General features: G+C 39.8%; 1 protein-coding gene across 1 annotated transcript in view; it reads left to right on the forward strand.

Moving 5' to 3' along the window:
• Positions 1 to 15347, forward strand: part of KCNN2 (potassium calcium-activated channel subfamily N member 2) — a 281298-nt gene that overhangs the window by 181487 nt on the left and 84464 nt on the right. The window contains exon 4 of the mRNA XM_040421640.1: positions 8083 to 8224. Within this exon, the coding sequence (XP_040277574.1) occupies positions 8083 to 8224 (142 nt within the window). The remainder of the gene's footprint in view (positions 1 to 8082; positions 8225 to 15347) is intronic.

The following is a 15347-nucleotide window of genomic DNA, read 5'->3' on the forward strand; positions in this document are numbered from 1 at the left end:
TTACAACATTAAGTTCCGTAGCAGAGAGGAGGGAGGAGGCAGCCCGGGAGGGTGGGCGGGGCGTCACTCACTACGTCATGCGCCTGTGCCGCCCACAGGTGGCACAGGTGGCACGGGCGTGTGACGTAGTGAGTGACGCGCCGCCCGCCGACCCTCCCGCCCTGCCTCTTGCCTGCCTCCTCCCTCCTCTCTGCTACGGAACTTAATGTTGTAAGTCATACAGATGGATTACACATGAATATATTTTAACAATGACTACAGGTTAGATAAGATTATACAACAGTGAGCGGGGCCAGTGCATTAGAATACAGGGACTGCACCGATCCCCACTGTCATTCCTAATCCAGATGTCAGCCCCTGTATTGGGGGTCATTCACACTGCAGGGACACTGTTATGGGGGGATCTGTGGGTGGCACATAGCATAAGATGCTATATATGTGTCATCTACAGATATCCCCCATAGCAGTGTCATCCACAGATCCCCCCATAGCAGTGTCATCCACAGATGTCCCCATAACAGTGCCATCCAGAGATCCCCATAACAGTGCCATGCAGAGATCCCCATAACAGTGCCATCCAAAGATCCCCATAACAGTGCCATCCAGAGATCCCAAATAACAGTGTCCTCCACAGATCCCCCATAACTGTGTCATCCACAGATCCCCCATAACAGTGTCATCCACAGACCACCATTAGTTCAAAACCCACCAAAAGCACACCTTTTGGTTCAAAAAAGTTTTTTTTCCTATTTTCCTCCTCAAAAAAGGTGCTTCTTATAGGAAGGTGTCTTATAGGGCGAAAAATACGGTATTTGTTCCAAGAAAAAAGTCAAATACTAGAAATTATCAACTTGATTTGGTTATTGAATTGATCTGCAAGTTTGAGTAATTCCAACAGGTAGCAGAAAAAAAAAAATTAACGTGTTGATCACCTCTCTATTCATGGATTGATGACCTCTAACAGACAGTACAAAATCACCTCTTCTGGTTCTTCTCAGTTGTTCACGCAACTCAAAATTAAACGTCTGAATAAAGTGGATGAAAATTACATCAGACATATAAAGTGCAGAATGCATTCCAGTCACTATTTTTGAACTTAAGCAAATGGTAATGGAAACTATTCATATATAGCAAAAGATGAGCGGGAAATTTAAAGCTGGGGCTACACCTAGACTTTTTGCAGCACTTTTGATTGATTTTTAAGTTTTTTTTCAAGATTTTCATACTGATGACCTATCCTCAGGACTTCCTCTGGACTTCCTTGGAGTTGTAATTCTCTCCTATACCCCTTTCCCTTTTGGCCACTGATGCTCCATAATACCAGTCTGAACATTCTGTGAATTGTAATTCTCTCCTCATATACTCCTCTCCCTACAATGTCCACATGCCCCAGTGCCCCATAATAGTCTGGACATCTATTTTGAACTATTACTAACTAGGAAGTTCCTTCCAATAAAATGGCCACTTTCGCTGGGTAAACAAAAGGTATCCAGACTAAACCTAGCCCCGTACTCCTTTCTGGCTCATGGAGGATGGAACAATGCACTGCTTTTCTGTTGTATTTTTTATGGTCTGCAGTTGTGATATCTAACTAAACAAAGACACAATTATGTTATTATACAGGGTGGGCCATTTATATGGATACACCTTAATAAAATGGGAATGGTTGGTGATATTAACTTCCTGTTTGTGGCACATTAGTATATGTGAGGGGGGAAACCTTTCAAGATGGGTGGTGACCATGGCGGCCATTTTGAAGTCGGCCGTTTTGAATCCAACTTTTGTTTTTTCAATAGGAAGAGGGTCATTTGACACATCAAACATATTGGGAATTTCACAAGAAAAACAATGGTGTGCTTGGTTTTAACGTAACTTTATTCTTTCATTAGTTATTTACAAGTTTCTGACCACTTGCAAAATGTGTTCAATGTGCTGCCCATTGTGTTGGATTGTCAATGCAACCCTTTTCTCCCACTCTTCACACACTGATAGCAACACCGCAGGAAAACTGCTAGCACAGGCTTCCAGTATCCGTAGTTTCAGGTGCTGCACATCTCGTATCATCTGAAGGCAATTGTCTATGCTGTGAAGATACGAGATGTGCAGCACCTGAAATTACGGATACTAGAAGCCTGTGCTAGCATTTCTCCTGTGGTGTTGCTATCAGTGTGTGAAGAGTGGGAGAAGAGGGTTGCATTGACAATCCAACACAATGGGCAGCACATTGAACACATTTTATAAGTGGTCAGAAACTTGTAAATAACTCATGAAAGAATAAAGTTACGTTAAAACCAAGCACACCATTGTTTTTCTTGTGAAATTCCAAATAAGTTTGATGTGTCAAATGACCCTCTTCCTATTGAAAAAAACAAAAGTTGGATTCAAAATGGCCGACTTCAAAATGGCCGCCATGGTCACCACCCATCTTGAAAAGTTTCCCCCCTCACATATACTAATGTGCCACAAACAGGAAGTTAATATCACCAACCATTCCCATTTTATTAAGGTGTATCCATATAAATGGCCCACCCTGTATAAAGATTATGTTATGTTGTTTTTGTGCTTGGATACTGTATATGGTTCCCCTTTAAAGGGTCTATGCAAGCTGGTGGATAGGCAGGTCACTGGTGACAGATTCCTTATAAGGATACTTTCTGCATCCATTATAAACGAATCTGGTTGTATTATCTTTAACATAGCCAAGACGGATCCATCATGAACTCCATTGAAAGTCAATAGGGGACGGATACGTTTTCTATTGTGTCGTCTCCAATGACTTGCATTGTGGGTCATGACGGATCCGTCTTGCTCCGCATCCCATGATGGAAATGCTGCGGTTTGCTCTCCGGTATGAGAACAGAACAGAATGCATTTTGGAGCATTCCATTCTGTTCAGTTACATTTTGTCCCGATTGACAATGAGGGATCTCAATACCGGAAAATAGAGACTCTAGTGTGAAAGTAGCCTAAGATATCAATCTACATCATGCTCTCCTGAACCAAGCAGCATATCTGATCAAAAGGGGAAAGCTTTGCCCCTTTGAAAACCATAATCTTGATACATATATCAAGGAACAAGCAATATATTAGGATATAATTAGAGAAAAATAGGCAAATTATGTCATCAAATGCCATTTCTGCTGTGTATCATTTTAAATGACCTTTCACGTATCTGCTGCTGTTTATAAACAGTTGATTCAACTGCTATGTTCACTCAGCATCAGGTAACTGAGCCTGGAGGCGAATGTCAGTGTATCAGTGCATGTCTTGTCTGTCAAAATCTGTCTGATGGGTGCTACCAATATTTATTTTTTACAGTACCCTTGAATCTAAAATGTAAATTTTGTTCAGCTAAACTATAAAAGAGCTTGTATAGTATGCCAATTTTTTTAATCTTAAAGAATACCTGTCATTTCAGGGGACTTTTCAAAATAGGCTGTCATGTGTGCATGATGAGTAACATTATATCTAGCCATTATACACTGCTCAAAAAAATAAAGGGAACACAAAAATAACACATCCTAGATCTGAATTAATTAAATATTCTTCTGAAATACTTTGTTCTTTACATAGTTGAATATGCTGACAACAAAATCACACAAAAATAAAAAAATGGAAATCAAATTTTTCAACCCATGGAGGTCTGGATTTGGAGTCACACTCAAAATGAAAGTGGAAAAACACACTACAGGCTGATCCAACTTTGATGTAATGTCCTTAAAACAAGTCAAAATGAGGCTCAGTAGTGTGTGTGGCCTCCACGTGCCTGTATGACCTCCCTACAATGCCTGTGCATGCTCCTGATGAGGTGGGGGATGGTCTCCTGAGGGATCTCCTCCCAGACCTGGACTAAGGCATCTGCCAACTCCTGGACAGTCTGTGGTGCAACGTCACGTTGTTGGATAGAGCGAGACATGATGTCCCAGATGTGCTCAATTGGATTCAGGTCTGGGGAACGGGCAGGCCAGTCCATAGCATCAATGCCTTCGTCTTGCAGGAACTGCTGACACACTCCAGCCACATGAGGTCTAGCATTGTCTTGCATTAGGAGGAACCCAGGGCCAACCGCACCAGCATATGGTCTCACAAGGGGTCTGAGGATCTCATCTCGGTACCTAATGGCAGTCAGGCTACCTCTGGCGAACAAATGGAGGGCTGTGCGGCCCTCCAAAGAAATGCCACCCCACACCATTACTGACCCAATGCCAAACCGGTCATGCTGGAGGATGTTGCAGGCAGCAGAACGTTCTCCACGGCGTCTCAAGACTCTGTTACGTCTGTCACATGTGCTCAGTGTGAACCTGCTTTCATCTGTGAAGAGCACAGGGCGCCAGTGGCGAATTTGCCAATCTTGGTGTTCTCTGGCAAATGCCAAACGTCCTGCACGGTGTTGGGCTGTAAGCACAACCTCCACCTGTGGATGTCGGGCCCTCATATCACCCTCATGGAGTCTGTTTCTGACCGTTTGAGCAGATACATGCACATTTGTGGCCTGCTGGAGGTCATTTTGCAGGGCTCTGGCAGTGCTCCTCCTGTTCCTCCTTGCACAAAGGCGGAGGTAGCGGTCCTGCTGCTGGGTTGTTGCCCTCCTACGGCCTCCTCCACGTCTCCTGATGTACTGGCCTGTCTCCTGGTAGCGCCTCCATGCTCTGGACACTACGCTGACAGACACAGCAAACCTTCTTGCCACAGCTCACATTGATGTGCCATCCTATATAAGCTGCACTACCTGAGCCACTTGTGTGGGTTGTAGACTCCGTCTCATGCTACCACTAGAGTGAAAGCACCGCCAGCATTCAAAAGTGACCAAAACATCAGCCAGGAAGCATAGGAACTGAGAAGTGGTCTGTAGTCACCACCTGCAGAACCACTCCTTTATTGGGGGTGTCTTGCTAATTGCCTATAATTTCCACCTGTTGTCTATCCCATTTGCACAACAGCATGTGAAATTGATTGTCACTCAGTGTTGCTTCCTAAGTGGACAGTTTGATTTCACAGAAGTGTGATTGACTTGGAGTTACATTGTGTTGTTTAAGTGTTCCCTTTATTTTTTTGAGCAGTGTATATCCTGTACATGGCATTTCACACACTCTTAAGGTTTTGACTCTTATTGTCTTTTTTCTCTGAGCCGGAGGATGGAGACTAGCTGCTATTATTTTTCCTATACACTGCACACAAAGAGAGAAGGAAATCCTCCACTGTGAGGTTAGATAGAGAATTACTAGAGCCAGCAGCAGTGTCTATGTGTCTCTTTCTTCAGCAGCTCACATCTCCTTCCTCCATCTCCATAGAGGCAGCAGTAACCCGATCACTCGGCAAGATGATAATATATCTCCTCTGTCAAGATCAATGTTAGCTGCAAATTATGAATGGTCAGTTCATTAGGTAGGGAATGGAGGGGAAGTGGTTTATAAACTACTTATCTGTAATAAGATATATTACATATGTTATTTTATATTCTGGTACTATTGATCTATGCAAAGTTTTTTTTATAAGTACAGTGCCTATTTAAGTTCTGTTTTTCCATAAAAAGTAGGCCTGTAAAGTGAACATTGTTTTATCAGTGAAACATTGGGTTTGCCTCTTTTATATAAAAAATATAAACTTTTGTTGCTATTCATTATAATCAAGCTCTGAATAAGATTGTCTGTTTGTATTATTATTTTATTCACTGACAATTGTAGATAGATGTTTCATCTCTTGCTTTTCATTGTAATTTGGTGGTGTCAAGGTGACCATCATCTCTTACAAGTTTCAGTGTCATTTTGCGGTCACCTGGTTAGAAGGAGTGTTTCAGCTTTTTACCTACGGAATTATGTTAGGTGCAGAAAGTACTGACTCCCCGACTCTCTATGTGATGGTTTCTACATTCATTCACACAGCACTAGACACAGCACATAAACAAAGCACTAGACACAAAACATAACCAAGAAAACTAGAAGATCCCATCTATTATCTCAGAATTCTCACAGTGGATATTTGACAATGGGTTTTCTAAACAAGACTACCCCTTTAAGGTTCAAAAGTTACACTATGTATGTAAAATATGGTACAGTCTGTATGCATTCAGTTAAATACTGTCCTTAACAATATGTTATGCAGTAATGATCATGTTCTTTTGAGCTTTCTCCTTGTTTTCCACTCTATTGTGACCATGAGAAAACTATTCACAACCAGAAAGTAGCTTATGTGCAAGCTGAACTGCCCATCTGGCCAAGTGGCTGGAGGTGCATTTGGTGCCGTACCACTTACTTGTGTTAAATGTGGAGCAGTCCTGCACCTTCCTCAAAATTGAATAATTCTTTAAAATATCCCATCCATTGAAATTTTGGCAGGTGTCCCTAGTGGTGCAGTTCTGCACCTGTTATCACACCCAAATGGACAAAGTTGTCCTTCATCAATGTGCAAAATGAATCATGCATTGATCTATGATGATGTTCACACCCCTCCGGCTGAGGCCCATGACTAGATCTGACATTGCTAATGATGGCTATTGATTGTTGGCCCTATAACACTACTATCTGCTTGTTTACCATTATGTTCTGTATTGTATAGCTGCTGCCACCACTGCCATAGCTTCTACTCCCTCCTGCCAATTTCCCTACTGTCACTTCCATTACCCCTACTGGCACTAGCATTTCCCTTATGCAGCTGCCAGTACTAAGACTACTACCCCAACACAGCAGTGAAAACATCTACTTGTCTGTTCCATGCTGTGCTGCTTCTGCTGATGTTATCCCTATATATCTTACTCTTCCCACATCTACACTGTAGTACTGCTGCATCCAAATAAAAAAGAGCATTTTTCCAGGCTTCTTCACCTTCAAAACAAACCACTGTTTCTTTCAGGCATTCTGTTCCCGTTAACATCATTTTAGGATGCTTGTGAAGAACAAGCCACTGTTTCTCATGGCAGCAACGCGTGTGTATAAACGGGGGCAGGCATCTTCCCCTATTAAGGGATAGCTGTTTTACACTTGATCCCAACAAGCAACAGGTTCCTTTTCTGATAACACTGTGTGTTTAAACACACCCTTTAAGGGACAATTTTTGGACGGTTACTAATATGAAAAAGCAAAACAAATGAGAAGGTACAGTGTGTTTTTAAACACATTGCTTGTAAACACCATCAACCATGTGTTTACCCATAGTTATGTATGTCAGTGTCACTCAAACCTTACTTACTATTCTTGTCAGAGATTTAAAGGGGGTTGAGATAAGAAGAGAAAGAGCAAAAATTAGTAAAAAAATATAATGACAAAGATAATGACAAAATTTAAAAATTCCTAGGAGACTCAAGAGACCTGAGAGTGTCATATACCAATATTCAAGCCAATTAGAGCACTTTTGATTCATGTAGAATCGATTCATCCACTAATTAAATTTTTGGAAAAATAATACGAATCAGACACAAAAGGAATTTTAGGAAGTTTTCTCATCTCTACCGCTAATTCTAATAATAATGAGTAATTATTTGTCATTTGATTCTAACAATCTCTGTGTATTCAGTATACTATGGGGGTCTTAACACGTGCACTGGCGCCAGCCTCTACATAACTTCGGCACATCCACTGCCGGTCTAAGTCTAAGGCAGCTTCTTTGCTGTCTTAAATTTAGACGGGCCTGCTGGCCGGTCCCATTACCCGCCCACGCAACACCCCCTTTTTTAGACATGCCGTGAGCGGAAAAAAGTTGCAGATCACAACACATATAACCTTTGTGCCACAATCTGCGTCAGAAATACACCATAAGTAGGCAACTTTCTGTTAGTAAATGTCCCCCTATGTGTTTTATGCCTTTAGAGATCACATTTTTAAAGGTTATTATTATTGTATTTTCAAAAGAAACACCAGGAACAATATATGTTGCACTAATCTCTCAAATTCCCTGTTTTTCATATACTGTTTTTTGGTTCCCCTCTGATCTTACGAATATTATGACCATGACAGCCAATCTCTAGCTATAGCGGTGACATCAGTTATATTGATGCATCATTCACATTATGAGAAAATGACTAATTAATAGCGAAGACTATTTATAAAAAGCATGTAATCATCCTTGTGCATTTTCTACTTCTTGCAGATACCATGACCAACAGGATGTTACCAGTAACTTTCTTGGCGCAATGTGGTTAATTTCAATTACTTTTCTATCGATTGGCTATGGTGACATGGTACCGAATACATACTGTGGAAAAGGAGTATGTTTACTCACAGGAATTATGGTAAGAAGACATTTAATCACAGGGGCTTTTGTTGAACTTCTTTGAGCATTGATGAAACATTGATGAACGAGATTGTTCCCTAATCCTGTGTATTAATTTTAATGCAGTGCACCGAAAATAACCAAATGCATCCTGGAGCAATGTCCAAGCCTGTTATGTTCTCTTTTGTATGCACAGTATTTAATAGTGTTGTCTCTATTAAACATCTTGGCCCTGAATTATCAGACCTTCACTCCAGAATTCTGGCATCAAAAAGTTGCAAAAATAAAGGTTTTGCAACATTTTGCACTCACTTGCCCAAAATTTAAGTGATTCAGCAAAATTTTTCTACTTTTTTTGCACTTGCTTGTGCAAAATTTTGCGACTTTTTCAATAAAGATTCTAACTCTCTGCTCATCATGGGCCTAGGAGTTCAGTGGACAGCTAACTTCACGTGCACAGTTTTCTAGGGAAGACTGTCAGTCACTGAGCCGGACCGTCCAGATTCCTAATCACAGAAACAACACAGATTTAAAGGATTTGTGTCATTTTAGACATTGGTGGCATATAGATTGCGTCATGGAAAATTAAAACAAAAATCACAAAAGAAATTCAAAAAAAAAAAACATGTTTAACATAAAAATGTGATTTAAACAATAGGACATTTTCTGAAGACACATTCGCTTTAAGCAACAATGAAGTGTACCGGATCAAGATAATGACAGTTTTTTTTTTTTATTGAAGTATGTTTTCTGTGGAGTGCCTCTGTCCCATCGAGTACACATCGGGTTAAAATCAAATCCATATGGTTTCTCCAACATTAAAGTTGAACTTTTTTTTTTGTATTATCCAGTTATGTATATACATATTGAAGAGGTTTTATAAGTTATTTGAAGATTTGCCTGCTGCCAGGAAATGTGATAAAATAGCAAAAGTTATACCAAAGTTTAATCCTCAACCATTTTTAGTGCCACACTCAGTCCTTGTTTACATGGCTGCAGTGGTTATGTGCCTGTATACCTGATGTGACTGCTGCAGCCAATCTCTGGCCTCTGTGGTCTCTTGTCATATGATACTGAGACCAGAGATTGGCTACAGTGGTCAGATGAAGTAGACTGTCATGTCACCAGTGCAGCCATGTAAACAAACACTGGGGGATTCAAATAATAATTATAGGAAACAAAAATGGTGATTAAGGAGAAACAAAATAGTCAATTAAGGCTACTTTCACACTAGCGTTCGGGGCTCCGCTTGTGAGTTCCGTTTGAAGGCTCTCACAAGCGTCCCCGAACGGATCCGTCCAGCCCTAATGCATTCTGAATGGATGCGGATCCGCTCAGAATGCATCAGTCTGGCTCCGTTTGTCCTCCGCTCCGCTCAGCAGGCGGACACCTGAACGCAGCTTGCAGCGTTCAGGTGTCCGCCTGGCCGTGCGGAGGCAAACGGATCCGTCCAGACTTACAATGTAAGTCAATGGGGACGGATCCGTTTGAAGTTGACACAGTATGGCTCAATTTTCAAACGGATCCGTCTCCCATTGACTTTCAATGTAAAGTCAAAACGGATCCGTTTGCATTATCATGAACAAAAAAAAAAAAAATTTTTTTTTTTTTTTTTTTTTGTTCATGGTAATGCAAACGGATCCGTTCTGAACGGATCTAAACGTTTGCATTATAGGTGCGGATCCGTCTGGGCACATACCAGACGGATCTGACCTAAACGCAGGTGTGAAAGTAGCCTAACAAATCTATTCCTGAATTGCAAGCAAAATCTGTGATACTTCTTAAATTTCAATAGTAATTATTAATATTAGAGTAATCTTGCAAATCATGGATTTGTTGTCCAATTTGCATCCAAAAATCTGTGAAAAAAAGCAGCATTTAACACATGCAGCAATAAATACCGCAGATCTTGTATATTAGGTTGAACTGAGGTATAGGATTAAAGTTTTAGCAAGTGAGATGCAATATTTCTAGCGACCAAGGTTTTGTTGTCCTTCATGTGGGGAAGTATTGACCCACTGGAAACTAGCGTAAATTTGTTAATAGTTCAGTTATATTGTACAAAGGAAAATTGAGAAATGTAGGAATCCAAAGTGTAGATAACAAAAAAGTATAAAATTGCTGAATATTTATATGAAACCTCTATTTAAATGTCAGCACCAGGGTTCATCAGAACTGTTCATTTTTCTGGACAACTTATCCAAATATCATGGACAGCAAACATTATATTTCAGGCACATCGAAAAACCATAATGTACCGTTCATAAGCTACAGCTGATATGTAATATAAACACATTAGCGGAATTTGCTAAAATTACTGAACTGTAAATTGATGATATATATATACAGTGGATATAAAAAGTTTACACACCCCTGTTAAAATGTCAGGTTTCTGTGCTGTAAAAAAAATGAGACAAAGATAAATCATTTCACAACTTTTTCCACCTTTAGGGCTGTTTCACACGAGCGGATGCCGTGCGTGACATCCGCTCCGTGAATGACAGCCAAGACCCGATGCAGACTGCAGAAGCACGGAGCATTAACATGATTGATAATGCTCCGTGCCTCTCTGTGATCTCTTTACTACGAAATCACAGTGAGATAAAGTTGTCACTGTGATTTCGTAGTAAAGAGATCACAGAGAGGCACGGAGCATTATCAATCATGTTAATGCTCCGTGCTTCTGCAGTCTGCATCGGGTCTTGGCTGTCATTCATGGAGCGGATGTCACGCACGGCATCCGCTCGTGTGAAACAGCCCTTAATGTGACCTATAAACTGTACCACTCAATTGAAAAACAAACTGAAATCTTTTAGGTGGAGGGAAGAAAACAAAAAAAAACTAAAATAATGTGGTTGCATAAGTGTGCACACCCTCTTATAACTGGTGTGCACAGAATTCTGTGTTCAGAATTAAGCAATCACATTCAAAAATCATGTTAAATAGGAGTCAACATACACCTGCTATCATTTAAAGTGACTCTGATTAACCCTAAATAAAGTTCAGCTGCTCTAGTTAGTCTTTCCTGAAATTTTCTTAGTCGCATCCCACAGCAAAAGCCATTGTCCACAGAGAGTTTCCAAAGCATCAGAGGGATCTCATTGTTAAAAGGTATCAGTCAGGAGAAGGGTACAAAAGAATTTCCAAGGTATTATATATACCATGGAACACAGTGAAGACAGTCCTCATTAAGTGGAGAAAATATGGCACAACATTGACATTACCAAGAACTGGACGTCCCTCCAAAATTGATGAAAAGACGAGAAGGCTAGGAGGCTACCAAAAGGCCTACAGCAACATTAAAGGAGCTGCAGGAATATCTGGCAAGTACTGGCTGTGTGGTACATGTGACAACAATCTCCCGTATTCTTCATATGTCTGGGCTATGGGGTAGAGTGGCAAGACGAAAGCCTTTTCTTACGAAGAAAAACATCCAAGCCAGTGGGAAAAGGTGTTATGGTCTGATGAAAAGATATGTTTGGCCCAAAAACAACACTGCACATCACCAAAAGCACCCTACCCACAGTGAAGCATGGTGGTGGCAGCATCATGCTTTGGGGCTGTTTTTCTTCAGCTGGAACTGGGGCCTTAGTTAAGCTAGAGGGAATTATGAACAGTTCCAAATACCAGTCAATATTGGCACAAAACCTTCAGGCTTCTGCTAGAAAGCTGAACATGAAGAGGATCTTTCAGCATGACAACGACCCAAAGCATACATCCAAATCAACAAAGGAATGGTTTCACCAGAAGAAGATTAAAGTTTTGGAATGGCCCAGCCAGAATCCAGACCTGAATCCGATTGAAAATCTATGGGGTGATCTGAAGAGGGGTGTGCACAGGAGATGCCCTCACAATCTGTCAGATTTGGAGTGTTTTTGCAAAGAAGAGTGGTCAAATCTTGCCAAGTCAAAATGTGCGATGCTATTAGACTCATACCCAAAAAGACTGAGTGCTGTAATAAAAACAAAAGGTGCTTCAACAAAGTATTAGTTTAAGGGTGTGCACACTTATGCAACCATATTATTTTATTTTTATATTTTTTCTTCCCTCTACCTAAAAGATTTCAGTTTGTTTTTCAATTGAGCTGTACAGTTTATAGGTCACATTAAAGGTGGAAAAAGTTCTGAAATTATTTATTTTTGTCTCATATTTTTACATCACAGAAACCTGACATTTTAACAAGGGTGTGTAGACTTTTTATATCCACTGTATATCTCATACAGATAATTTTAGAACTGGAGGTGTATGAGATAAAATAGTGATAAGGACAGATAATTTACAGGATGTTGTACCCATATTCTCATTGAAAAACGCCACAGTCTGTCCTAAAAAGGTTACTTATTTGGGAGGGCATTTAACTGCACAGAGAATGGAGGTAATAGTTTTAGTGCCCCTTTAACCACCTCCCGTCCGCACGTTGACTAAAAACGTCCGGGAGGTGGTTCTATATCTCTGAATGGACGTTTCTGAACGTCTTTTCAGAGATTACAGCTGCACGCTAATCGTGCAGCTGCAGATCGGGTTGCCCGCTGTCAGTAACAGCGGGACAACCCTTAGAGAATGCAGGGACAGTTCCCAGGTGTCCCTGCCTTCTAGATTGCTGTATACACAACGCTCACCGAACACTGTGCATACAGTGCAGGAAGATTCCTGTTCCTGCCTGGCGGTCATGGGACCGCCGGGGCCGGAGAGTGCAGGAGCTGTCGGGTCTTTTTCAGACCTCGATCAGCCCTGCACTGAGGCTGTACAGTTAGGAATTTTAAAAAAATAGAAAAAAATTAATAAAATAGACATATTTGGTATTGCCGCATCCGTGACGGTCGGCTCTATAAATATATCACATGATCCACCCAGTCCGATAAACACCATAAAAAATAAAGACGTTGTCATTAAACTTAAAGAAATACACACGCTTCATAACTATGAAAAATTGAGACTGGCGAGGAACAATAAAACCTCTCAATATCATAAAACCTGGGACCCCTGGGTTAACTATATAAAAAATTATGCCATCACAGAGTTTCTGTAAATTACTAAGATATGTAACACTAATTGACCCCAAAACCAACTCTTGGTTAAAGATCTGATCTTTTTCCCCTTTCTCTCTGTTCTTACTTTCCCCTTCCCAGTTCTTTTTAATTAGATATGTTTATACATAAAACACTGTGATAATATTATTCCACCACCCTTGGTCGAGGTTAACCATACATAAGTGGAATACACATAGCTAGTATCAGCTATCGTTCAAGTTCTAAAGAATTTTTAGGTTTATGACATAACCTTTTTTATATCTCAAATTGTTCATTGAACTGTTAATAAAGACTTCGGTCCTATATCATTGAACAACTTAGATAGACTATGCTCAATTATTATGTTGAAAACACTATGTTCAGACATTTAGGTTATACAATGTACTGAACTTGAATTGTAATACTTAGCATGAAAATGAATGCTCTGTTTACTATCCTTACTCTTGTTTTCTTGTTATGACATTTTGCATTGTAATAAGTATTCATACTCTTCTGAATTTAAGAAATGTACCTTGCAAAAACCTTTAATAAACAGATCATTTACAAAAAAAACGCCATTTTTGTCACCTTACCACACAAAAAGTGCAACACCAAGTGATCAAAAAGGTGTATGTCCCACAAAATGGTACCAATAACACCGTCACCTCATTCCGCAAAAAATGAGCCCCTACATAAGAAAATCGCTAAAAAAAAAAAAAAAAACTATAGCTCTGAGAACATGGACACATTAAAACATAATATTTTTGTTTAAAAAATGCTATTATTGTGTTAAAGTGAAATAAAAAAAAAATGGATACATATTAGGTATTGCCGCGTCCGTAACAACCAGCTCTATAAAAATATCGCATGACCTAACCCCTCAGGTGAACGCTGTAAAAATAAATAAATAAAAACTGTGCTAAAACAACCAATTTTTTGGTCACCTTGCCCCATAAAGTGTTATAGTAAATGATCAAAAAATCATATGTACCCAAAAATAGTACCAATAAAACCTTATCTCCTAGTTTCGAAAACTTTTTGGGAGTTTCTACTGTAAGGGTGCATCAGGGGGGCTTCAAATGGGACATGGCATCTAAAAACCAGTCCAGCAAAATCTGCCTTCCAAAAACCATGTGGCGCTCCTTTTCTTCTGCGCCCTGCTATGTGCCCATACAGCAGTTTATGACTACATGTGGGGTGTTTCTGTAAACCGCAGAATCAGGGTAATAAATATTGAGTTTTGTTTGGCTGTTAACCCTCGATGTGTTAAAGAAAAAAATTGATTAAAATGGAAAATAATTTTCCTTTAATTCTTGTGGAACGCCTAAAGGGTTAACAAAGTTTGTAAAATCAGTTTTAAGTAACTTGAGGGGTGTAGTTTCTACAATGGGGTCATTTATGGGGGTATCCACTTTGTAAGCCCCACAAAGTGACTTCAGACCTTAACTGGTCCTTAAAAAGTGGGTTTTGGCAATTTTCTTAAAAAAATTTAAATTCTAAGCCTTCTAACGTCCTAAAAAAATAAAATGACATTTCCAAAATGATGCCAACATAAAGTAGACATATGGGGAATGTTAAGTAATAAATATTTCATGAGGTATCATTTTCTGTTTAAAAGCAGAGAAATTGAAATTAGGAAAATTAAAAAAAATTCTAAATTTTTGGTAAATTTAGGATTTTTTCATAAGTAAAGGTGAAATATATCAAGCTCAAATTTATGACTGTCATAAAGTACAATGTGTCACGAAAAAACAATCTCTGAATGGCTTTGATAAGTAAAAGTGTTCCAAAGTTATTACCACATAAAGTGAGATATGTCAGATTTGCAAAATTAGGCCTGGTCAGGAAGGGGGCAAATGGCCTGGATGTGAAGTGGTTAAAGAAGATGTACAATTCTTGACAGTTGTAAGTCCGGCCAATTTCTATTTCCTAAAAATAAAAAATGTACCCTTTAAACAGTACATGACGTGCACTTGTCTGAGACTGTGTGGAGTATGTATCTGTATCAACCTCTGCCACACGTGAAATGTGCCCATTTTTCATTCACTGACAGCTGCCACATGGCAGCTCCCTTCACACTCCCTTCACATTACATTCAGTTTATCCCAGCTATTCAGGGTAGGAAATAGTTTC

Source organism: Bufo bufo, chromosome 2 (assembly GCF_905171765.1).
Source record: "Bufo bufo chromosome 2, aBufBuf1.1, whole genome shotgun sequence".
NCBI classification, from domain to species: Eukaryota; Metazoa; Chordata; class Amphibia; order Anura; family Bufonidae; genus Bufo; species Bufo bufo.